Source organism: Lutra lutra, chromosome 1 (assembly GCF_902655055.1).
Source record: "Lutra lutra chromosome 1, mLutLut1.2, whole genome shotgun sequence".
NCBI classification, from domain to species: Eukaryota; Metazoa; Chordata; class Mammalia; order Carnivora; family Mustelidae; genus Lutra; species Lutra lutra.
Genome location: NC_062278.1, coordinates 4,263,028 through 4,288,136, shown reverse-complemented (window position 1 = coordinate 4,288,136; position 25,109 = coordinate 4,263,028). Strand labels below are relative to the sequence as shown.

General features: G+C 52.7%; 1 protein-coding gene and 1 non-coding gene across 4 annotated transcripts in view; one reads left to right on the top strand and one right to left on the bottom strand.

Annotated features, from left to right (window-relative positions):
- Positions 1 to 25,109, top strand: part of BACE2 (beta-secretase 2) — a 78,254-nt gene that overhangs the window by 30,993 nt on the left and 22,152 nt on the right. For 2 of the 3 annotated variants that reach the window (XM_047719772.1, XM_047719781.1), the window contains exons 2-7: positions 4,152 to 4,240; positions 13,746 to 13,962; positions 17,364 to 17,492; positions 18,640 to 18,774; positions 20,341 to 20,442; positions 24,786 to 24,935. In XM_047719772.1, coding sequence (XP_047575728.1) covers positions 4,152 to 4,240; positions 13,746 to 13,962; positions 17,364 to 17,492; positions 18,640 to 18,774; positions 20,341 to 20,442; positions 24,786 to 24,935 — 822 coding nt within the window. The remainder of the gene's footprint in view (positions 1 to 4,151; positions 4,241 to 13,745; positions 13,963 to 17,363; positions 17,493 to 18,639; positions 18,775 to 20,340; positions 20,443 to 24,785; positions 24,936 to 25,109) is intronic. The other variant, XM_047719775.1, reaches the window with a different exon arrangement.
- LOC125089934 (U6 spliceosomal RNA) lies at positions 17,059 to 17,160 on the bottom strand. The gene has a single exon (XR_007124104.1). It is a non-coding gene; the product is annotated as a U6 spliceosomal RNA (small nuclear RNA).

The following is a 25,109-nucleotide window of genomic DNA, read 5'->3' as shown; positions in this document are numbered from 1 at the left end:
AACCGGTCTCCACCAACGATCTCATGGAATGTTACCTGGCCCGCGCAACTGACCTGCCCATGGAGCTCGTCTGCCCAGCTTGCCTGCTCGGACGGCTGGATGCCCGGGATCCCGTCCCATCGCCAGATCCTGTCCCATCAAGTCGGTAGACGTGTAGACTCGCTTGGCGCGCCTTTGCGTGTTCCTGAGAAATTAAGATGCAGTCCGATCCACGTGTGGTTTGGGAGCTCAGGGCTGCTGGGCATCAGCTGTTTGAATAGGGAACCAGATCATTCTGATTCAAGCTGCATGCTGTCTGAGATACCAGACCTCTCTGTAGGGGAGGGGGGTCTGGCCCCTTAGTGAGTGACTCTGTGTTATGAAATGCAGACAGAAGACAGAAGTCTCTTCCTAAAGTCAAGACGCATAAAGTGACTTTTATCATCTCGTTATTTAGTGTGTTTTATTTTTTTAAAACAAGATTTTATATATTTGAGAGAGTGAGAGAGAGAGAGAGAGCACAAGAGGAGGGAGAGGTGAGAGGGAGAAGGAGCTTCCCCACTGAGCAGGGAGCTCGATGTGAGACTCGATCCCAGGACCCCGGGATCATGACCTGAGCCTGAGCCCTCGGCAGACTCTTAACCCACTGAGCCACCCGGGTGCCTGCTTAGTGCATTTTGGATCCCATCAGTCCCCAGGTCCGTCTGCTGCTGTTCCTGCGGGTGCTGCGGACAGGATCTTCAGTGGCGGGAAGGGCACGCTGGGAGCTCACAGAGTAGGCTCTGGTTTGAGAAGACGTGATGTCGCATTTCTTATGCAGGGGCTCCCAGGACAATTCCCTGGTGTTTCCATGGCCCCTGGCGGGGGAAGGCCTGTGCGCCCAGTACAGCAGGGAAGCAGCCACCAGGCTTGCCATCCGACGCCCGGCAGCCTGGAATCAGTGTGGAGCTCACACACTGCAGGTTCAGGGACACCAACCCTACCTTGTTTATTTTTCCCCAATCTAGAGGTCCTCCTACCAAGGGCGACGTCACCTTCTTTGATCTTAGCTTTGAGAATCATTTCGCTGTTCCTCCAGCAGATACCTCACTGTCCACTCTGGGCCCGGCCCAGACGGAGCAGAGAACAAAATGGCACAGATCCCGGCCCAAGACCCACACGCTGGCAGACGGGGGCAACGGGGGGAGAGGGGGCTCCTGGAGCCTGGGGAGTGGTAGGTGAGTTAAGAGAAAGTGTTTGAAGGAAGGCAACATGGGTCCGCCCCAGCCCTGCCATGCCCCCGGCATGGCCGGGCAGGGCACCCCTCAGCATCTGATTGCCCCGTCTGTGAAGTGGGGGTCATGGTGGTGCTGTTGTGGGAGTTAAACAGGCTCGTGTCTCTGAAGCCCTGTAAGGAGCCCCTGGCACATTGTACGTGTTGTTCGCAGTCCGCTGTTACCGCCGGAGGTGCTGAGCGGCATGGGAGTGGAGGGAGGGGGTTCCCGCGGGCTGGGATTCACTCGGAAGGGGGCACTGGAGGGAGAGCACGGGTACCCTGCAAGGTCCGTCTACACTGGCACAGACCATGCAGTGGGGGGCGGGGGGAAGACCCCGCCAAGAGTCTGCACTGTCCAGGGAACAGCTTGGCAGTCAGCATGGCAGAGGCAGAGTGAAGTCGGGGCACCATGGACTGGGCGGTGGAGCCGAGGGAGGACAGGGGAGTGGCGTGCTCTGACGTATGCTGTTGTAGGGTCATGGTGGCCGGTGGGTGGAGTGGACCCGGGGAGGAAGGAGGGACCCCGGCTGGGCAAGGCAGGCGACGGTCATGCCATGGGCAGAGATGGTGAGAAGTGGGTGGGCAGTGAGTACAGCCTGGAGGAGGGGGCGGCACACTTTCCTGATGGGCTGGATGTGGGGCAGGAGGGAGAAGAGCGCGGACGGTGTCACCAAGCTGTTGGGCCTGAGCCAATGTGGTAGAGCCCCCGTTAGGGGATTGGAACGTCTGCGAACGCGGCAGGTCTGGGGGTGCCGGGAGTTCCATCCTGGACATGGCAGGCTTGAGATGGAGTGTTTGTTCCCTGGGGTTGCCATGGTGACAGGCAGACCCAGTGGTCTAACAGCAGAAATGTCCCCTCTCACAGTCCAGAGGCCAGGAGTCTGATGTCAAAGGGGCTGCAGGGCGGAGCTCCAGCTGGGACCCCGGGGAAAGTCCGTTCTTGGGTCTCCTGGTCCTGGTGGTGGCGGCCGGTCTTCAGAGCACCGTGGCCTGTGTCTGACTCTGTCACACAGCCTTCTCCTGGTGTGTCTGTGTCTTCTCGTGGTGTTTTCCTCATGAAGGACACCAGTCCGGTTGGATGAGGGGTCTCGCCTTAACTCGATGACATCTGCCAAGACCCTGTTTCCAAGTCAGGCCACATCCACAGGTCCCAGGGTGTTAGGATTTTAGTGTGTCTTCTTGGGGGACATGGTTCAACCCCTAATGGACAGCTGTTGGACATCCCAAGTGGAGGCATTGAGTAGGGAAGTCCTGGAACTCAGGGGCAGCCTAGGTGGGAGACACAGGGCGTCACGGGCAGTTGGAGGGCCCCGAAAGCCAGGCGACTTGGTGAGGTTGCCGCAGGGCTCGTGTGTGTGGTGCCCAGAGGTGGTTGCAGGGCCAACTGGTGGGAAACTCTAGTCCACAAAGGGGAGAAACCCCAGCAGTGAGGCTGACGTGGGCAGGCAGAGATGTTGGAGGAACGCTGGCTGTGCCATGTCCTGGAATCCAAGTGAAGACTGTATTTCCAGAAGTTTCCAGAAGGACAGAGTGGCTGACCAGGGGACGTCCTGCTGGGTGGGGAGGGGGTGGTCAAGTAAGAGAAGGAGTGAAAACATGGACTTTGGCAAAAACTGGGGATTTGACCAGAGTGTTGAGAGAATTCTAGGTAGAAACTTGCCCACCTAGATTTCCTCATCTACGGCTTTTTAAACTTGATTTCCAGCCTCTGGGATTTTATCTGCCTGTTCTGTGTTTACTTCCATGAAACATTTCCTTGTGTGTACCGTGGGGTGTGCGTCTGGACTTGGGCTGATGCTGAGTGCCGTACCCCCCGCCCCAAGACGTGGCTTATTGGGTGTGGGAGGGGGGCAACGCTTCACAGACGGTGCGGCCGCTTGGGGTCACTGGTCACAGGGAGCAGCGGGTCAAAGCCACAGGAGGTCCCTGTCCACACTCACTAGAATGACCGTCAGGAAAACAGCATGCCACACTGGCGGTGGATATGAAGAAAATGAACCAGAGGAACAAGGGACCCATTGCTTGTAGTGGTATAACTTGGCATCTCTCCTTTAGTGTATTAAAAATACACTTGCTCTGTGACCCGTCAAGTTGGAGCCCGAGGTGTCTACCCAAAAAGAAGAGAAACACATCCACAGAGTGACGTCGACGAGAACGACCGTTAGAAGCCAGAGGCTGGCCCCCCATCCTGTCCACATTGTTACTCCGATAGACTGTCCAGTCCCTGGCAATCGATTCAGAAAGTGCCTGCCTCTGAGAAACAGGAGGGGTCGCCTAGAAAAGGCACAGGAAGTGAGCTTTGGGGGATAATAGAAATGCCTGTCTCTTGCTTTGGGTACCATGTCAGAGACCACCAGTAGAAAATCTAAGATCTTGCATTGTTATTGTATGTAAACTTGAAGTCATTAAAACCAAGAAGTGACCCATGTGATGGGCGTCCCGGGGGCTGTGTAGCAGTGATGAGGGAATGCCTGCTGCTGGGGGTGGGGGAGGCTGGGGGAGCATCTTGGGCAGCGCCCCCCACCCCACCTCCCCCACCACCATCAGGGCTTCCATGGAGATTGGAAAGACAGGGAAACAGAGCTGACCTACAGCCCAGGGTGGGACCTGGCTCTTCCTCGTTGTGAGTGCTAGTGGCTTAAAAAGGAAATCTCCGTTATTTTGCTGAATTGAGCTTCTTGTAAGGCCTCTTGTGTATCCAAAGCAAAACGGATCCCCCTCCCTGCTGTAAGCTTCTTAACGGACTATGTTCAGATTTCAGTTTCAAAGCAGCTTTAAAAAAAATAAGTCTAATCAATACAAATTTTTTCCAAGTAATACATTGCTCTTGGTGCTTCGTTTTTGAAAGAAATATTCAACAGTGTTGCCTTATTCAAGTAACCTGATAGTGTCTATTTTTTCCCCTTACAAATAAAAGCTGCAGATTCTCGTTGACACTGGAAGCAGCAACTTCGCCGTGGCAGGTGCCCCGCACTCTTACATAGACTCGTACTTTGATGCGGAGAGGTGAGTGATGGGGGCGTGGCCGGGCATGGCAGGGTTTCGGGACACCACACCCATGCTTGAGAATACACTGGGCCAGGAGAAGCCAAAGCTCTATCATTTTAAGGGGGGGTCTGTGTCTGTGTATATGTGTGTGTATGTGTAGCTGTCTGTGCCTATGGTTGTGTGTACTTGTGTATGTGTAGAGATCTGTGTGGAGGTATATATGATTGTGTGCATATTTGTGTGTGTGTGTTTGTGTAGACATCTGTACATAGATGTGTATTGTGTATATGTGTGTATGTGAATATTTGTATGTACGTGTAGGTATTTGCATGTGTTTGTGGTTGCATATGTGTTTGTGTGTATGTGTATATATCTATGTATATGTGTAGACATCTGTGTTTATGTGTGGTTGTGCGTCTGTATTTGTATAGATATTTACATTTGTGTATATGGTTGTGTGTATATTTGTGTGTATGCGTATATGATTGTGTATATGGGTAGATATCTGTGTATGTGTATATGGTTGTCTGTATATTCGCGTGTATGTATGTATGGTTGTATATCTCTGTAGGTATATGATTGTGTATATGGTAGATATCTGCGTATGTGTATATGGTTGTGTATATTTGTGGGTATGTGCGTATGGTTGTATATCTCTCTCTGTAAGTATATGTATATATGGGTAGATATCTGCGTATGTGTATATGGTTGTGTGTCTGTGTAGACATCTATGTATATGGAGATACCTGTGCCGGTAGATGATCATGTGTATATTTGCGTGTATATCTATATTAGTGTGTATGTGTAGCTAATTTGCATATGTAAATATGGTTGTGTGCATAGTTCTGTGTGTAGACATCTGTGTATATGCGATACCTGTATGTATGGTGGTGTGTCTCTGTGAATGTGTGTATGTTTGTGTATATCTGTAGCTGTGTGTGTGTGTGTGCGTGGTTGTGTGTTTTCCTGTGACTGATGGATCTGTCCGGGTGCCCGTGTGTGCGTCTGTATGGGTTCCTTCTGGGGGAGTCCGTGGGAGGATTCTCCTAATAGCTGTGGTGCGTGCTCCTGACCTTTACTTCCTGAAAATTCAAGCCAGCTGGACCTTGTGTGGTTCACCCGACCGCAGAGAGCACACCAGCCTTTCATGGTCATTGAGGCCTCCAGTCGTAAGCGGCAGAGTGCTGGAGCGGGGAGACAGGCATTTGGTGGAAGCGTGAGGCTGTTCTGGGCAGTGGCCTGAGTTCTTCGAAGCTCAGTAGTGGTCAAGGTGTGGTTCATTAAAACCACTTCCATGCGAGGAGGGTTTTTGGTGCCGGGAATCTGTGGCTTGTGTAGGAAGGCGCACAGGGCCTAGGACCGGCCTAGGCCTAGGCCTCTATTACAGGGCGAGGCTATGAGGCCGGAGTGGAGCCTGGACAGTCTCTGTGTGCTCTGGGCCTCAGAGAGCCCGAGGTGGGCTCTAGACACGGCCTCCAGGGCCTCGTGGCGGCGTTCAGCTCCCAGGGAGCCCGTGGAGCCAGAAACACTACCTTCTGGATACACGTGGTAATTTCATATCCATGCTTATGACCGGAAAGTTGAAACTCAGATAAAACGAATAAGCCGACACGTGGCTTGCTGTCCAGGGTCGAGAGCTGTTGCCTGACCCAGAGCGGCCCCATTAAACTCCCTGCTCACTTGCCTCATCCACAGTCTCTGTTCCAACAAACCCCAGCTCCCCCAGCTGGGGGAGAATAATGGCTGGGAAGCTTCTGGAAATAGCAGGCAACTTTCCCAAGGCAGGCTAGCTGACCCTGTGCAGAAGTGCCCATCTGTCTTCCTGGGAATGTGTCTTGGTCTCCCTTTTGGTAGGTCAAGAGGTGTGGTCTTCTGTGCGTGCAGCTGGAGGATGGTGGGAGCAGGTGCGAGACAGGCCTCCTGGGGCCCCCACACCCCCAGCTGCCCCTCCTCCAAGAGCCTGTAGCTTAGCGTATGACTCAGTGTATTGATAAGATAATAATGCTATCGTTGACATTCTGGGTGAACTTCCCGTCCAGGGACATGTGCAGCGGGGGCACGGCTAGTCCCTGTGTGTGCAGGAGGTGAGGGGCTACTCTCTGCCCCTCCCCGTTCTGATGGATGGTCAGCCCATGTCCTCCACCCCCAACAGTCCCCCGTCCCCAAGCTGCTTGCTCTGGACTACGTCGTCATGTAGCAGAACTTCAAGTTGGTCCTGACCTTGATTTTACTTGTGTAGCACAGGAGGTCCAGGAGGCCAGGAAGCTTCTCTACATTCCAGCTTCTAGGTCTGCATTCGCAGACCGTCAGCCCCAGAACACTGTTTTTCGAGCCAGTACTCTGTAATGCCCCAAATGGAAAGCAAAGGTCATACATACCACTTGCCTCGTACCTAAGTCTAGATGCCCTGCTGTCGCCCTGGGGAGAACGAAGAGAACGGTAGTCAGTACCGTGATATGGGCACACTCTGGGTCAACAGTGGGGGGTTGTGAGTGTCCCCAGGACTTTGCAGCACCTGGTGCAGACTGACACAAGGGGGTCGAAGTAGACTCAGATCCCCCAGAGCTGCTTGGGTTGGGGACAAGATTTCCAAATAGATGACGGATCTTGGTAAAGTTTCCCCCCAAGTGTACCACCTTCCCCCAATTTAGTTGCATTTCTGGAAAATGCAGTGTGTGTTCAAAGTATGTAAAAAGTGTTACTTTGGTGGCAAAGCAGTCCTAGCCTTCCGTCTTTTCCATTGTAGGGCCATGGTCCCCACATGTCTCCAGTGTCCCAACACCTACCGTGGGGCTCAGAACACACATGCTTGGAGCTTGGCTGTAACTTTCGTGGCTTTTCCTCGTAGTTCTGCCTTTCATCGCTGATCTGCAGACACACGAGACAGAGTGAAGCCAAAGCTGGGGAGAAGTGTATAGTCACATTCGGTTCAAGTGTGTGTATTTACCCACGGGCTGAGTATTTCCTTCCCAGTGCATAAGCAGCATTTCCTTGGCATACACCCTCAGCCAGGGGTTGAGAGGGGCCGAACAGCACTTTGCAAGCCAGTCACCCATTTGCCGTGCAGATGTGGTTACTGAAACATTTGAGGGGGAGTCATAGCATTACAAATGCTGTGTACGATGGCGGTGAAGATGTACAGTATTTGAGGGACTGTAGGCTCCTGGTGTCTTGTTTACCTCCTACTCTGTACGTGGTTTGGTTGAACAGTGGTTCTCTTTCAGGCTTCAGTAGGACAGGTCTTTTTTTTTTTTTTGACTCCCCACTGACTGAACGGGGAGCCCGATGTGGGGTTTTATCCGAGGACCCTGAGATTGTGACCTGAGCCAAAATCAAGAGTCGGATGCCCAACCTACTGAGTCACCCAGATGCCCCAGGACATCTTTCTAACTTACCTGCTCACCTTGCTGGCTGGGTTTATGGTCGGGTGGCAGTTGTTCCTGTTTTTCATCCTTAAACATGGAGCCTGGTTTAATGTGAAAACTCGTGGGACTGTCCGTGGCTCCCACGATGGTGAAGCCTTCCTTTCTTCTAATTCTGTAAGAGAGCCGAGGGATCCCTGCCACCTTTCTGAGCACTCAGGGTTCTCTTGGGTGCCCTGCGTGTGAGCAAATAGAGAAATAACAGAACTAACCGGAGGGCAGGGGCTGCCCCAGGCTCTGTCACCCAGACATCAGCCCACCTTCTTTGTTCCCAGGTGTTGCTGAAAGGTCTGTAGGACCTGTAAGACGTTACCCACATTTTGGACCCCTGGCCTTCTTTTTAAGAGAACTGTTCTTAGCACAGGCTTGTCAGGTTTCTTAGCTGAATCAGATGGGAAGCGTCGCATTGCTGAGTTTGCAGCAAGTTTTGTCCCATCAGCTGTGTCCCTACAAAGAGGAGGTGCTTTGCAGCTTAGGTACCTGCTCAGATTTGTGTTAACTTTTTTTTCTCTCCCTTCCTCTGTTTTTATATCCCGTGCTTCTCACACACTTCTGTTTGACTCAAATTTATTTATTTATTAAAAAAAAGATTGTTCATTTGAGAGAGAGCATGTGTGCCTGAGCAGGGGGAGGGGCAGAGGGAAAGAGAGAAGTAGACTCCTCACTGAGCAGGGAGCCTGACTTGGGACTCAGTCCCAGGACCCTGGCATCATGAGCTGAGCCCAAGGCAGACGGTTCACCGACTGAGCCACTGGGGCACCCCAAACATGGATCTAATATTGTGAAGATAGTAACATTTTCTATAAAATGATGCATTACTGATTTGCGTATGGCTTCCAGCTGACTTTCCGATTGGCATAAGGTGTATGCTTCCCACCGTCGTATTTAATGGAAGCCAAGAGAATGTTCTCGCTTCCCATCTCCATTTCCGACAGAGGGTTCTTTTCTGAGATGCAGCTCCCTGCCCTGTGACGCTTCTGTGTTTGCTTGTCCCTCTGATCTTCCTGAGTTATAATAAGGTTTCTGGTTGGGTTTGTCAGCTCTGATTCCAGTCCCCCAGTCTTTGGATATTCAGGTTTTAATGCTTCCTGAAACATTTCCCAGTAATTGGAGATTTGGCATGGGGCTCTTTGACGAGAGCTCTTTGATTTCTGGAATGAGCCGCCAGGCTACCGTTAATCCTTTGTGTGCCTTCCTCCCATCGGAGGCCCTCTTTTCATGGTGGTGAATGTTCCAGTGAGTTTCTTCATGGCAAAAAGAAGATTGTGTGTTTCTATAGATGTCCTTCTTTTTTAGCCAATAAAACAGCCTCCGGCCAATTGGCTTGATTAAAGATCTGGTATACTCATCCCCCGACCTTCTGTTAGATTATCCGGAGAAATACTCCCATCTGGGGTCAAGACACAAAGAGTAGTCGTGGCGAGGGGGCAGTTCGTTTCCTCAAATGATGCTTGTGAGTGGTGGTAGGATGTTAGGGAATTACCAGGTAGCCTCCTTAAGGGGGCCGAGCTGGGCGCGTCTCTCCTTGGGCCGATGGGCCGTTTTTGTGCCTGATGGTTCAGATTGTTCCTCAAGCCCACATTTGTTTGTTTGCTTGTCCCAGAGTGGACTGCTGGTGCCCACGAGCATTGGTCATTGTTGGGCATGATGGCGACTCTCCAGGCTGGGCAGGCTGGTTGAGCGGCCACTGGGCCATCAGTGGCCCCATCCACTCTGGTCTGGTCACTTCCAGAACCTTCCAGAACCTTCCGGGGGCCAACGTGGGCCAGTCTGACAACCCTGAAGGTAGGTTCCACCCGCCCCCCAAATGCAGAAGAGCCCCCGGATGCATTCTTCACCAGACTCCTCATTCCCTGGGTGGGGGAGCAGACCCCAGGACTTTGAATTTTACCCTCCCACCTGCTCTTTTCACATCCTCTGGTAACAATAGCGGGTTCCTTTTAAAATAAAATGTCTCTGGCTCTTTTCTCCCCTGTTCATTGATTTCCCCTTTCAGTCCTGTGTATCCTCAACACTCTTACCGGAGGCAGAATGCCTTCTGAACTTGGTTCGAAGTGATTTTGTTGCTGAGTGGACTTTGTCCTGGCTACCCGTGTCCCTGACTGATGGCTGTTCCTGAGAACCCAGAACGGGAGCCGCAGGACGAGCCAGTCCGGGGTTCCCTCAAGATAGTAATTAATGTGGTTGCAAGCCAAAGCATTTTAGTGCCAACAAATGGGATGTTAGAGTCATGAAGATGGGGGAATACTTTTTTTTTCCCAGTTTAGTGCGAGAAACTCTACATCGATAGCCCTCAGATTTACTTACGATTCATCACTGGGCTTTTTGCCCTTGGAGGTTTAGTTCAAGGAGCTCACAGAGGATGCACTTTTTTTCCCTCTCACCTTATCTAGAACTATGCTTTCCACCAGGGTAGCTGCAATCACATGGGTATTTCAGTTACCGAGCGCTGGATGGAATAGTCCTACCTCTCCAGTCCCTGTACAGTCGTGTTTAGTGCCCAGGACGCCCCTGGTGACCATACTGGCTGGCATAGGATACGGGATATTTCCATTGGGGCGGCCGGTTCTGTTGGACGGCGCTGCTCTGGAAGGCCGGAGAACTCTGCCTTTAGAGATGGAGAGGGCCCCGCCCCCATGGCTCCCCTCCCCGACGGCCCCCCACCACCTTAACCAAGTTGTACAACAGACGAGCCCCTTCCCGGGGGGACGATCGGACTTCCGGATGAGACTGTTTCTGGTATTCAGTACAAGTAACGCTGTAGGAGTATTTTCAGGGGATTAACATTTTTTTAAAGATTTAATTTTTTTTTTTTTTTTGAGAGAGAGCATATATGTGAGTGGGGGGAAGGGCAGAAAGGGAGAGAGGATGCCAAGCAGACTCCCCGTGGAGCGCGGGGCCCTGCTCAGGGCTCCATCCACAACCCTGAGATCACGACCTGAGCCGAAAGAGAGAGGCGGACGCTCAACCGACTGAGCCACCCAGGCGCCCCAGGAAAAAAATTCTTGCGCTTTCAAGTTGTTCACAGACGGAGTAAAGACAGCAAGTGTTCAGATAATTATAATAGTACCAGGTGTTTTTCTTATGCACCTGCTCTGTCCCAGGGTTTGTTCTAAGTGCTTTCCAGAGTTCGCTCTCTTGGTCTTCAGAATTAATCCACGGGATGTGCTACCACACGGTCTCCTTTTCCCATTGAAGCCATAGAGGCACAGAGAGGTTAAGTAACCTGGGCTGGAGTCACACAGCTGAGCAATGGAACTGGTGGTTGAACCCGAGCTGTGTAACATCAAGGGCCTCTTGTCTCTGCGAGTGGCATCAGAGTGTCCAGAAGGCTTGTCCCCATGAGGGGACAAGCAAGCTGGTCGGGGTAGTGTAGGAACCTCACGGTCTACACCTACGAGGCTGCTTCGGGCGCTTAGACATTAGCAGGTTCTAATGAGTGTTCTGTAGTCTGTGCAGAGTAAAAATAAAACAGCTTCTCCCAAGGAAGTCACGACACTTCAGGCTGTATCGGGGAGAGAACTAATCTCTGCAGTCAGGAGTTGGCAAACGAGGGCCCTCCGGCTACCTCCAGCCTGCTCCTTCTGTTAATAAAACTTTATTAGAATCCAGCAGCGTGCATTTGGTCAGTATCGTCGGTGGCTGCTTCCGCATTACACTTGCAGGGCTGGGGAGACGTAACAGAGATCATGGGACCCACAGAAGGTGGAAGTTGTTTCCTCAGCCCTTGACGGAAAAAGCGTGCTGACCCTGGGCCAGATCCTGTTCTCTGCCCATTTCAGAACAGCCTTTTCTGTTGGCAGTGGTGTATTTGTACACACAAGGAATGACCCCAGATGGTCCAAAGTCAGGATTTTCATTGCTGTTCACCATAAATGCGGATAGCCCCTGTCTCGCACCAGATGCATTTGACTCAGTGCTGGCAGTCAACTTGGGATGACAGCCACCCTCCGGTCTCCTGTTTCCATGACCTGACGGCGCTGCCTGTGGGACCTCTGATGGGCCGCCCCCAGCACTCCGTGTGCCCAAGCCATCCCCTGTCACTCTCTGTCTGTGTCTACCCTTGCCAGGAGACACATGCTTGCGAGGTGTTCCCCAATGCTGCTGTCTCTTTAAGATCGTGGCAGAGTGAACTAAGGCAGTAAATACTAAAATTAAGCAGTCTTCATATTTTGTATCCCATTATGAAGCTCGCATAAATCAGATTTCTCCAAAACGTGTGTGCCAGACATTGGAAGAATCACTTATTTGCTTTTTATTTTTTATTTTTTAATTTATTTTTTTAAAATGTTATTTATTTATTTGACAGACAAGAGTTCACAAGCATGGGGAGGGGCAGGGGGAGAGGGAGACACAGACTCCCCGCTGAGCAGGGGGCCCAATGCGGGACTCAATCCCAGGACCCTGAGATCATGACCTGAGCTGAAGACAGATGCTTAACTGACTGAGTCACCCAGGCCCCCAAGAATCACTCCCCCCCGATTATCAAAGCTATGTGTGCAGAAATTCTAGATAGGCCTAACCACAAGGGGAGTCTCCCTCCCAAATCCCACCCCCCAGAGGGAACCACCAAGAGTTCTTTCACCTTATTTCTGCGTCCTTGAAAATGACTTTGCAAATAGCATTCTTTGGTGCTACATAATATTCCGCCATTGAGGGGCACTATACTTTTACTGAATGGTTCCCTTTCTGCTGGGCATTTAGCTTGTTCTCAGCTGTTTGCTGTTTTCAAACATAATGACCGTCTTTGCCCCTGAATCTCCGTCTTGTATCTCTGGGTATTTCCTTAGGATCAGGCGCTCAGAAGTACCGTTACTGAACTAAAGACTGTTAACATATTTAAAGTTAAGAGATGTGCCCCCCAAAGAAGAGGTCAGACTGTCTCTGACTTAACTGCCGTCTGGACCCCAGGCAAGACTGCACTAGTTCGAACAGTCCTACAACACAGACTTGGCGTTCAAAGGCTCAGTGTGAAAACAGTGAATGAAAACCTCAGGCAAACGGTAGCACTGGACAAGTGATCTGCTTGGGGAACTGATATCTCTCTGGGAATTTGGCAGTTTTCCTAGAGTGAGTGTGGTTGGAATGCTCAGATATTTGCCTAGAGACGTTCTCTGGGTCCCGTCCTCTAATTCAGCAGAGTTTTCAAACTGAGATGGTGTAGGCGTGACCTTATAGGTTTGGACACCCCAGGGCCTTGACACCTGCTGTCCTTCGTCCAGAGTGTCCTTCCCATGGGGCTCATTGTCTTCATGTGGGTCTCCCACAGAGGTGGCTGCACTGGAGACGCCTGGGTGACCACCAGGTCAATGCCCTTACCCACACCCCCACTTTATTCCCTGGGGAGTCCTTCCACTTTACCACTGCCTAGAATGGAATTTTATGTATTTGTTTGTTTACTGTCTGTCTCTGAAAGCCCGAGGGCAGAATTCTCATCTGCCCTGCCTGTGGTCTGATCTCCTTCACATGTCTCTGTTTAAGCGGGTCTTACCCATAGGGCCGTGTGCACATAGGACTGTAGACGGTGTCACAGGGATTCATGTCCCTACAGGCCACTAGCTTCACCCCTCCCCCATATTTTGAGAGGAGTATGACCCCGTGGCACAGCCTGGAGGAGGAGGCTGTGACATCAGGAGGAAATGTGGGCCCTGAGGAGGAAGGTGTGGGGGTGGTCTTTATCTGTCACATTGGCTGTGGGTGTGACGTCTAAACCTGAAGGTCCCTCCCTGTGTCATAGAGCAGCAGTGCGGGGCCCCTGCAAAGCCAGGGGGCCAGGCGGGTGCCCAGTTTGGGCCGTGCCTTCAAAGGCAGATGTGGTTAAGTAAGTTATGGGCCCCCCCGCCTTGGGTAAATGTTAAACTCGGGGCTATGTGTCGACCCCAAAGCTGCCCGCACACTTGGCACGGAAACACCACCCAGATGTGAGTGAGGCTGGCTAGTGGGATTGCCTACTTTGTGAACAGAATCGCCGTTAATGATGAAGAATTGCAGTGTGGTCGCTTTCCTGTGCTCAGGAGAGTGGTCATGGCCACCGTGCCCGGCCGCCTCGTCCGAATGCGGCGCACGGATCCAGCTCCAGGCATTGTCTCTTCCTTCTCCAGGTCGAGCACTTACCGCTCCAAGGGCTTCGATGTCACGGTGAAGTACACGCAGGGAAGCTGGACGGGCTTCGTAGGGGAGGACGTCGTCACCATCCCGAAAGGCTTCAACAGCTCATTCCTCGTCAACATCGCCACTATCTTTGAGTCTGAGAATTTCTTTCTGCCTGGGATCAAGTGGAACGGGATCCTGGGACTCGCCTATGCTGCTCTGGCCAAGGTAAGGCTGGTCTGGGGGTTGAAGTAGGATCAAAGCTGGGACGAGTCGGGTGGGCGGCAGTTGAGGGGGTCCCAGCTGCTGGAGACAACGCTGGTCGCTGAGAGTCACGTGGTGAAGACCAACCATGGTCACCCAGTTAATTACGTTTGTAGACATCTTTAAACTTTAAGGTAATGGTGCAATCCTTTGAACCTTCCTGCCACGATGTACCCATAGCATTAGTTTCACTTGTCTTTGTTTTTGCTTATTTTACTTCTGTAGTTTAAAAATGTAAAAATGTGAACAGAATTCAAGTCACTTGAATTTTGGCGTCAGTGCATTTTTCTTGGGGGGAGGATTAAAAGAAAACACATTTATTAGATTCATACATTCTCACGAGGACGGTGGAGCCTGCGGCTGGCCCTGGGGCCTCGGCCAGGGAGACATCCCACCAGGGTGAGAGCATCGTGCTGCTTCCCCGTGGGTGCGGACACCCCAGAGGGGCCACCGGAGCCCAGGGAGGGCCTGAAAGCGCGTCCCAGAGACCGCAGGCCAGTGGCCCAGGAGGCCCCGAGGGGAACGTGTGCAGCCCGTGCTCTCATCCGCATCGGAACTTGCACAAAATGGGAAAGACAGGATCTGCAAACTTTTGGACTTGGCCAGCCCAAAGGGAGTGACGTTGGTGTGCCTGGGTGGGGAGGCAGGCTGGGGAGTCTCCCCCAAGAGGGGAACCGGGTCAAGCGGATGAAATACCAGGGCGTGTCCTGGAGTGGAGCAGAAGGCGGTCACCCCTCCTGGCCGTCCTGGGCCCCGCATCTTGCCCTCTGATTGGTCAGCGCTCAGCTTGCAGCCAGAGAAGTGTGGAACGCGCAGAAGCAGGTTGGAGGGGCTGCGGAGCCCATCGTGGTCCAGGAGGATGCTCGAGGGAAAGCCTGTTTTCTCTCCGACAGGGATGTTCGTCCTGGCCCCAGCTCACTAGTAATGGTGCACGGAGGGGTGAGGTGGAGAGCGGGCAGCAGGCAGGGGAGTTCCTGAGCCTGGGATTCTTTTTTTTTTCTTTTTAAGATTTTATTTATTTATTTGAGAGTGAGAGAGAGTATGAGTAGGGGAGAAGGTCAGAGGGAGAAACGGACTCCCCGCTGAGCTGGGAGCCTGACGCAGGACTCAATCCCGGGACTCTGGGATCGTGACCTGAGCCGAAGGCAGTGGCTTAACCGGCTGAGCCACCCAGGCATCCCCGAGCCTGGGACTCTTAAGGAGCGAGAGGCCTATGAGGCAGGAGGGCTGAGGACATCCCAGGACTTGGTTCCCTGGGTCCTGGTGACCTCTGTGGGTGGCCACGTTCTCCCATTTTACGGATGTGCAGACTGAGGGTAGGAGAGGTTTACCCTCCTCGCCCAGAGCCTGGGGGGGCTCTGGAGCCCCTTTCTTCTCAGTACCGTAGGGTGAGCTTAATATGAACTGTGTAGACTCATTTTAATAACATACATTCCTCGGTACAAGTTCATAGACAGCGTGACCGAGGACAAAACATAGCTTTGTTACCTGGCTCGGACGGGGAAAGGTATGAGCATGGTTGGTTTCATGCTGATTCTCTGGGGAACAGCAGAATAAAGCTGACTTGCCTGCAGTGGATAGTGCTGAAAATAAGCTTCCTTGCAAATAGTGACTTCTGGGTCCCCAGGGGTGGCCGGGCTTGCCACACGACCTTCTTGTGTATGGAATTCTGAGATGAAGGCGATTGGCTTCCTATCCCAGGTTTGAGGAGATGGTCATGGGATGGGTAGGACGTGGTGTGTGGCTGGAAGTGTGGCTTGGTGGGCCAGAGCTGCTGCTGAGATAGGTTGGCCGAGCCCTCAGTGATGGCCACGGCGCGTGGCGACCCTAATCAGTCATGATGCTTCCCGCCAAGGATTCCCACCGAGGCTATGCCTCAGACCCTGCCCTACAGGGTCTCACACCACAGATGCCTGCGTCCAACTGCACGCCCCTGAGCTGGGCTCTCTCGGGTTGACCCTGGTACCTGTATGTTTTCAAACCTCAAGAGGGAACCTGAGGAATGACTGGGCAGAATCCTAATAGATCCCTTACTGCGGGCCAGGCACTGTTCCAAGGCTTTTGTGTGTATTGGCTCATCGAAGCCCCAGGAGCAGCTCCGGGAGGCTACTGTTTCCCCATTTCACAGATAAAGAAACAAAGGAACCGGTCACATGGGGAGCAGGTGGCGAAGCCAGAATTCAGTCCTAGGCGGTGTTGCCTTTGCTGCCTCCCACGCAGGTGGCCGGGAGGACGGCAGCCTGGGTCAGCACCACGCCCAGCCCACTTCGTGTCCGTCATCCCCCGAGACGCCAACGTACACGTGGTGTGAGGATATCTTGCCCAGTCCTGCCAGAGAGGCCACAGAAGCCGGAGGAGGCCAGACGCAACTGAGTTAAATAAATGAGAAGCTTTGTACTTGCTAATGGGCTGTGCCCTTGCTCCCCCCAGAATTACAGTTTTCATTCTTACAGGCAGTAAGTGATAGTCCCGGTGTTGACTGCCAGTGTTCTGAATCTGCCCGGCAACTGGGCCACTACAAGTAAATTTCCATCAGGAACCAACATCTCTGAGTGATCCATATCCCTGGTTGTCAAACCCAAAATCTATGCACAGGTCCCTGACTGGTCCTCGGGACCAGCAGCCCTGGAGGCCCAGCCCCAGTGTAGAGCTGTTCGCACACTGAGTTCTGGAGACATGGGGCGCCCTGAGTGAGTGCTGGCTCTGTGGAAGGAAGGCATAGGCCACTTAGGTCCACTGAACTATGGTAGCTGGGAATCTGGGGCTTTTCAAGCTCAGGGACGCAGGACTGTCCTTTCCTGCTGCTTTCCTGCTCCTCGGAGCTCAGCAGAGTCTGGGGTCTGAGAGGTCTCATGCTTAGCACCTGGCGTGTGGCAGACGACCGTGGCCTAGAGATATGAAGCACGTTTTCTGAAGCCACAAAGGCCACTCCCAGAGGTGCTTCTCTCCTTGCTCAGACTGAGATGGGAGCCCACCAGCCTCGTTGGTGACCCACCTCCATGTCTCGTGCCTGCCTCACAGGGCGTCATGGTGATAATGTGACGACGTACCAGCAGCTCTAGAAATAGTGTCTTAGGTTTGCGTCTCTGCCTTGTGCAGGGACCGTACAGATCTTCTCTGTCTCGTTCCGATTTTAGAAATACTATCTTATTTTTCCAACAGAGCCACACAGACAGGAAAACATTGCGTAGTAGGAAGGTCTGTTGCTGGTTTCCGAATTACTGCCCTTGAACAGATGGTTGTTGTTTCCCCATGAAAACAAATATGAAGAAAACCAGGTTTGGACCCCATGCCCCATGTCAACTTCGGCTTGGTCCTCATCTCCGCCATGAGTCATGGGGCTGCTGTCCTTGTGTCTCCTACAGCCGTCAAGTTCCCTGGAGACGTTCTTCGACTCCCTGGTGGCCCAAGCAAGGATCCCCAACGTCTTCTCCATGCAGATGTGTGGGGCGGGGCTGCCCGTGGCTGGATCTGGTACCAACGGAGGTAGTCTTGTGGGTATCTTTTAGTCCTCAAGGGGGGAAAAATATCACAAATGAATCGGGCAGCTTTTCTGTTTGTGAACACCCTGGTGGAAATGCTAGACACAGAAGTATACATCAGTACTGTGGAATTTTGATCACCCTTCTTATAGAACCTTTAAAAAAAATGGGTAAAATTAGGTATTATTTTTATCTTTTCTAATTATCCTGCCAGCCAGAAGCTGATTCTCATTGCTTCCCCCAATTCTATGAAAGCTTTTTAAAATGATTTCCGAGAAAAATTTTGGCAGGTGGGAGAGGGGCGGGTGAGGACCAGTGGGGGTGTGGCAGACCCAGGGTTGGTCCACGGGTTGAAGGAAAGACTGGCGATTTCCTAATTTGGTGCCAAGACAGGGACACCTGTATGTCCTTTCTCTGCACAAGTGTGTACACACATACACACAGCAGGAAGTTTTCTAGTGAAACACGAACAGATCAAGGCCACCAGCTCTGTGGATGTACTGAGGCTGTGTCCCTTCAATGGACCCTGCTCCCCCGCCCCGATGTCTCAAGCGAGAGGTGACAAGGACAGCGCACAAGAAGGGCCCCTTTGGGGCAGGTGCTGACAACCCCCTAGTTGTCCAGCTGTGAGAAGCAGACACGCAGTTGCTTTCATTTGCTTACACTGCACCCGATCTGAATACCTTACTTATCCCCCTTTTCAGGACAGAGGACAGCCTAGGATATGTGGGGCGATGTTTTATAGTATTGCAACATCAGATTTTGATTAGGGACGCTCCTTTGTCTGCCTTCCATGCAAACGTGTGAGACCATTAAGTCCTCCTCTGTCTTCTGAGGAACTGAATTCTTGTCCGACAGTGTGGCTCACTGTTCTACCTCATTCGATGGGGGTTACATCTTGGTATGAGAAGGCTAGAATTGGAGGGCCATCCTTTACAGAAGGGAGACCACCAGAGCATCTGGAACAGATGAGGGCACAAGACTGTTTGACCTTTTGATACATGGCCCCCAAATGTTCCCTGTTTAATTTCCAAGCATCTCTGTTTTGTAACATCATCGTAAGACGCGGATGGGGATTCTGACTGTATGCTTCTCAGTGTAACCTGTGGCTATGCCTCTGTATTTTTTCTCTTATACCTATGAATGTTTTCCTTCTCAGGTCCTGGGTGGAATTGAGCCAAGCTTGTACAAAGGAGACATCTGGTATACCCCTATTAAGGAGGAGTGGTACTACCAGATAGAAATTCTCAAGCTGGAAATCGGAGGCCAGAGCCTGAATCTGGATTGCAGAGAGGTATGCCCATCGTGATCTCTTTGTGTCACTTTAATACTGTAGCTGGGACTGGAATAGGAAATTAGAAGGTATGGGGGCACCTGGGTGGGACAGTCACTTAAGTGTCTGGCTCTTGGTTTGGCATAGGTCATGATCTCAGAACCCTGGGATGGAGCCCTAGGTTGGCTCTGTGTCCCATGGGGAGTCAGCTTGGAGTCTCTTCAGTCTCTGCCCCTCCCCAAACCCCCGTCACAAGCATGCACGCTCTCTCTTTCTCTAAAATAAATAAATAAATCTTCAAAAAAACAAAACAAAACAAAACTAGAAGGCACATTACAAGGTAAATCAAAGATTCATACATTAAAAGTGATCGGGCCTTTTTGTATCATAATGAACTCCTCCCTCTAGAAGACTTGCTTCCTTCCAGTCACTCAGCTTCATAGGGAAAAAAAAAAGCATAAACCGGCATGTCTGAAGAGCACTGTAGAGCCCCTTTCGCCGTTCCCCTGGGCTTGATGGTTCAGGACTGTGTTTCAGAGGTTGGAAGAGCAGGTTTTTAATCCGCGCAAGGGAGAAAACGGGGGCTACAATTAAGCAAAATGAAACTCAAAAGAAACCATCCGCTTTGCCTTCTGTTCACCCCTCCACCGCCGCTCCCCTCTCCCTCCAGGACAAGTCATGCTCTGCAGAGCAGCGTGTCCTGACTGTCCTCACGGGGGGGCAGACGTGCAGAGGTGGGGGTCCACATCCCGCAGGAACGCTGTGCACACCCTGTCTGCGCTGGGCGTTCCTGGGGGCCGTAATGGCATCGTGAGGAGGACAGCTTGCGGCAGGCAGTCCCCCACAGTGCCTGCAGGCTGGGCATCTCATTCTGTGCCTCCCTGCCACCACCTCCTTTCTCACGCGCCCACCACGGTTCCCACAGGCACAGATGCCTCTGAAACCCACCCGAGCTCAAGAGAGCAGTGCTTGCTCCTTCTAGGAGAGTCTCCAGTCCTGAGGCCACAGAGCTGGCTCTCTGGTCAGAGGCACTTCCTTACACTAAAGAATCCAGTGATCGACTCCAAGGGGAGGGCTACAACGCAGTGCAGACTTCCATGTGCGCACATGTGAGATCCCCTCTCTGAACGTGGCTGTGGTTCCATCCTAAATCCAGATATGGTGTGTCTGGCCATCCTAATCTTCTTTCTCCATTTCTGGGATAATAGTTGCTTCTGTAGGATTTGCATAAATGGTAATTGACGTGTCATTTGAATCTGGAAAGACACAGGGGTCTGCCCCCTTTGCCCTTGGGAGCTCCTTGACAGGGAGAGGGTCACCTGGGCACCTCCAGATGGGGCAGTTGTCTGTGAGGGGAGAGCTGTTGATTTTGGACACGTCCCTTCCCTTTCCTGGTCTCCGTTTCCTTTTCTGGGAAGTGAGAATGTTGGGCTAGCGTCCAAGTTCCTAGACTGTGCCATGAGTAGAGTCACCGGTGAGGTCCCCCGGCTGCCGGAAGTTGTGTGTGGTGGACCCCCAGGGACAGCAGGCTAGAATCACATTGCCTAGAACTCATGCCCTCTCCCCACCAACCTGCCTCTATTCCAGTATAACGCAGACAAGGCCATCGTGGACAGCGGCACCACACTCCTGCGCCTACCCCAGAAGGTGTTCAACGCGGTGGTTGAGGCGGTGGCCCGCACGTCTCTGGTGAGTCCTCAGGGTTCTGATAAATCCCGGAAAGCCCCAGGTCATGACCACATACTGGGGGAGGCAGCACTCCTGTGTATTCAGTAGTCTTCATCTGAGGGATTGTTTTGTTTTGTTTTGTTTTGTTTTGTAATTTTTCAACTATTACTTAATTAAGTTCACAGTCTTACTCTTAACTAGCAAAGAATTTCTTCAGATTAACCTCAGGGGATTTGGATCTGAAGGTTCCAGGCTGTTGAGTATTTCAAATAATAGCAACCTGGATGGAGTACTTTTTTTTTTCTTTCTTTTTTTTTTTTTTTTAATAAGAAAAAAAGCCTCTTGGTAACAGTCTATATTAGAGGAAATAGTGAACCAGGAATATGTTCACAGCCTCTAAAACAAGACCTGTGAACCCCAAATCGTACTCTTTTTGGCCTTCATTCAGGCTGTACTGAGATTTGAATTATTCTGTAAAAGAATGTGATTCACGGAAGACAAAGGCCGATCAGCCCGTATAATAAATTTAAAAACCCTGCTCAAGAACAACATGAATTTTGGAGACGCAACTGACAGCATCCGGTATGGCCCCAGCTTTCCAGCTGGTTCCGGGCAGCAGGGTAGAGACCAAAGGGTAAACCGAAGGCACTGAGTGGGAAGAACAAGGCTTCGGGGGTCGGAAGGACCCAAACGGAGGCTGGTTTCGGCTGCTCGCTAGCGGGGTGCCTGGGGCGGGATTTGGGCCCTCGGAGCCTCCACGTTCTCCTCGCGGGGCTGCCGGGGGTGCTGGAGTACAGTGCGCCCTGCGCACGGGAGCTGCAGAACAAGAAGCGTCTGATGTCCCACCGGGCAGCTGCTCTTTGTTCGAACGTGAGACAGATGTCATTCTCCGCTCCCTGGGTATTGTCCTAAGCCTTCCTTTGTACAGCATCCCCCTTGCAAGGTCACCAAAAACCCGTGTCTCCTGTGCAAAGTCTTCATGCTGGTGCTAACACCAGCCTGACTCCCACGACTTCCCCGGCCGAATCCAAAGAATGATGGGAAAATGCTGAGCAGGTCTTTGCTGACGGGTTCTAGCAGGAGCGGGGGAAGGAGGAAGGGGTTTTGGGTGTCCTGAGCCAAACTTCAGAAGTCTGGAGCTGGCGTGGGCGGAGCTGCAGGAGAACGGGGAGAACGGACAAGAGCCGTGAAGAGAAGTAGCGCAGAGGCCCCTTCTGAGCTTGAAAGGACTTTCGGGCAGCAGTGGTCAAAAGCCACAGGAAAGCTCCTATCTTAGCCCGTATCTGCTGAATCAGAAAAAAAGGCAAGGAAAGTTTTTAGTGCCCTCGATTCAGAACGCTGGCTGAAAATCAGACCGTGCTTAAAATATGGAGCCATATGCTGATTTTCTTCGGTAGTGAGAGTGTCCTTGGCAGACCTGACACGAGCCTCCTCAGACTGAGTATTCCGGGCTGGAAGTGTGTGAGGACCACCCGGCAGGACTGGCCCCACCTCTGGGGAGCCAGGGACTCTAGCCCCCATGGGAGCCACAAGGGAAGAGAGTGGCACCCCTAGGGCATCGTAGCCCGTGGTTGGTGGTGGTAGAAGAAATGGGATTACAAGATTTGTTTGCCTTGTCTAAAATTATCCTCTGATTCCAGAACCTGTGTCAGGAAGGGGAGGACCCGGGAAGGTTCTCCGTCTTGGGCAGGAAAAGCACAGCCAGCCAGGGGGAGGGAGAAGGTGGGGACGGGGGAACGGACGAGGGCACAGAGTCCCTGTGTCCGTGTGCCTGGACCGAAGATGGGTGTGTTCTTTCTCACCTGTTGTGGTGTAAGCTTGCTTTCTGGTTAAGGGAATAACCTGGCTTCGGGGAATTAAATGCAATGCCAGTGTTGGGCTGTCTCCTGGCCCGGTTTGTTCAGATGGGAATTTAGGAATGCATGGTCTGTATTTTGAAATGGAGTTCTGTAGACACCAGAGGCCCAGCACCCTCTCCTCCTAGCTGCAGCGCCCTGGTGCTCGGCCCAGCGCTCCCCCATCTGTAAAATCCAGATGCAGGATGACACCTGCCTTAGGATGACTTCTGACTCTGAACTCTGTGATCTGAGGGTCAAAACTGTCCTCCAAAGACACATGGCATAGCCTCCGGGGAGGCTCTTGGACTCACAGACGCCTCTTTGGAGGCACAGGGCCCCCATCCGATCTGGAGCTGGGATCCTTAGGTGAGTTACCAGGCCTGATCCTTCATCTGCAAATTGGAGCTGCCCACAGGCACTGACGTGGGGCTCCCTGCCCTGGGTGCAGACCCAGCCACCCCCCAGCTTAGCCCATCGTTCTGGCCAGCGAATGACCCTCATCGACTCATCTGGCCTCTGGGATTCCGCCTTCCAACAGATAGTTCAAATCAACTTTTACAAAAGGTGAAAATGTATTAACATTTTATGTTACAATGTTACAAACTGTTAAAATGTTACAAGTCACTAACAGTGTCACAGTGGATGGCCCCTGGAGTAGATGAAAAACCCCAGGGCGTTTTCTCCCCACTGTGTGGTCCAGAGGGAGGGACAGACGGAGGGAAGGACGGAAGGACGGAGGGACGGAGGGACGAGGGCAGGCAGGCACACACCTGCCGCGTTATCTTCCTGCAACAGAGCACCCAGCACTCACCCTGTGAGGCTCCACTGTCTCTGTACTTGCCCTGATCGTCTCCGCACCATCGTACTTTCCGTTCCCATAGCACCCTCCTTCCTGGACTTCCCGTCCCTGCGCCCTCTTCGTGGGTGTCTGCTTTGCTGGCGCCATCCAGGGTGGGCCCTGGGCCCCTCTCTTCTCCCTGTATTCACCTGAAAGGGATTCCCTCGGTGCCAAATCATCGTTTCCCATCCACCCATAGTGACTCTCGAGTGGGCCTGGCTGGACAGGAGTTCAGATTCCAGAACTCGTGGCCTTTGTAAATCCCCTTTGGACTCGTAAATCACATCTGGCTCTCCCCAAAGCTCGGATCTCTGACAGATGATCTCTGCTGAAGACGCCAAGGCCGCCGAGATAACCTCTGTCCCCCGGCTCCTGCTCCTTCCTATCCACAGCTCCTGCTCCACGGCTGCCCTCTGGTCCGTCCAGTGAGGCAGCTTCTGTGCGCGGCCCGCCCGCCCTCAGACTCATCCCCTACCGCTCCTGGCCCTTAGCTGACTTCAGCTTCTCCCGGACGCTCCCTTGATAGTCACCCCTCACTCCAGGTCAGGACTCCCCTAGCCCCGGCCCATCCCTTCCACTCCTCGCTCCATCCTGCCCCTACCTCCGCCCCATCCCTTCCACTCCTAGCTCCACCCCGCCCCTAGCTCCGCCCCACCTCTAGCTCCGCCCCACCCCATACTCTCCTAGCTCCGCCCCCATCACATACACTACCAGCGTGTGCAGGGTAGGTCTGCTCAAAACTGTTCCTTGCCCTGGTGAGGTGGCGGGAGTTATCTGTGGGTAACTTGCGGACTGAGCGCCTAGCGGGCATGTGCAGGTGGCATCGCTCCTCCTCAGGTTCAGCCGACCCCTGCTGGGAGGCTCAGGTGTGCGCTCTGTGTTCTTGGCTGTTCATTTTTCCCACAAATATTTCCTGTGTTTCTCCTATGGGCTAGGTGTTAGAACTGTGAGGTGGGCAGACAATATATCTCTGTCCTTCAAGGACTCAGATCACCGTGCAGGAAAGAGAAGGTAAGCAGTTACACCCATAAATGTCAAATTACAGCTGTTAAAGGAAGAAGGACCACGGGGAAGAGCTACATGGTGGGACATCAGCAGGGTGGGGAGGGCTTCCCGGAAGGTGGTGTCTGAGCTGATGTCTGGAGGAGGAGAAAGATACTCTGGGACTGCAGGGACCTCCCCCCTCCCCCCAGGGGGGTAGTGGGAAGACTCTACAGCAGGGGGCAGAGTGCTGTGCTCGAAATTCAGAGGAGAGGTGATGCCCAAAGCAGTCTAGAGGGCCACATGCGGGATGTAGCCTCTCTTCTAAAGGGCCATTGCCCACTACCGAGACCTGGGGCAGGTGGCTTCCCCTCTGTGTGCTCTTGTTTCCTCATCTCTAATGTGGGGTGCGGGAGTGCTGCTACTGTGCCCATGGGGGTTTGCGAGAATTAAAGTAATCAGTGCTACAGAGGGCTGGCTGCTGAGTCCGACACCAGTCAGTACTCTGCGTGCCTGGGTGATCTTGACAGCCGAGAATTTGTCATCACCGGTCCCCTTCCAGAGGACTGCTGTCTCCGCCACGCCGTCCAAGAGAAACATGGTTTACCGCCGCGGGCATCTGGCGAGGTGTCGAGGGGAGCTGGGAGCTCCTTCCTGTTGATGTGCCAGAGTAGTCCTGCTTTCTCACGTGATCTCGTTCTGTCCAGATTCCAGAATTCTCTGATGGTTTCTGGACCGGGTCCCAGCTGGCTTGTTGGACCAATTCGGAGACACCTTGGTCTTACTTCCCAAAAATCTCCATCTACCTGAGAGACGAGAACTCCAGCCAGTCGTTCCGTGTAACCATCCTGCCTCAGGTATGAGCGGGGACCTGGGCTGTTCTCCCTGAACAGGTGACCCGCCCAAGTGCGGCGGTTCTCGCGTCAGGTAGCGCATCTGTGCTAGGCTTGGAGTGTCACGAGGATGCTATTACCCACCGCGAAACCGGGCGGCCCTCATCAAAGGGCGTGGGCCCCTGCTCGTGAGTCCGG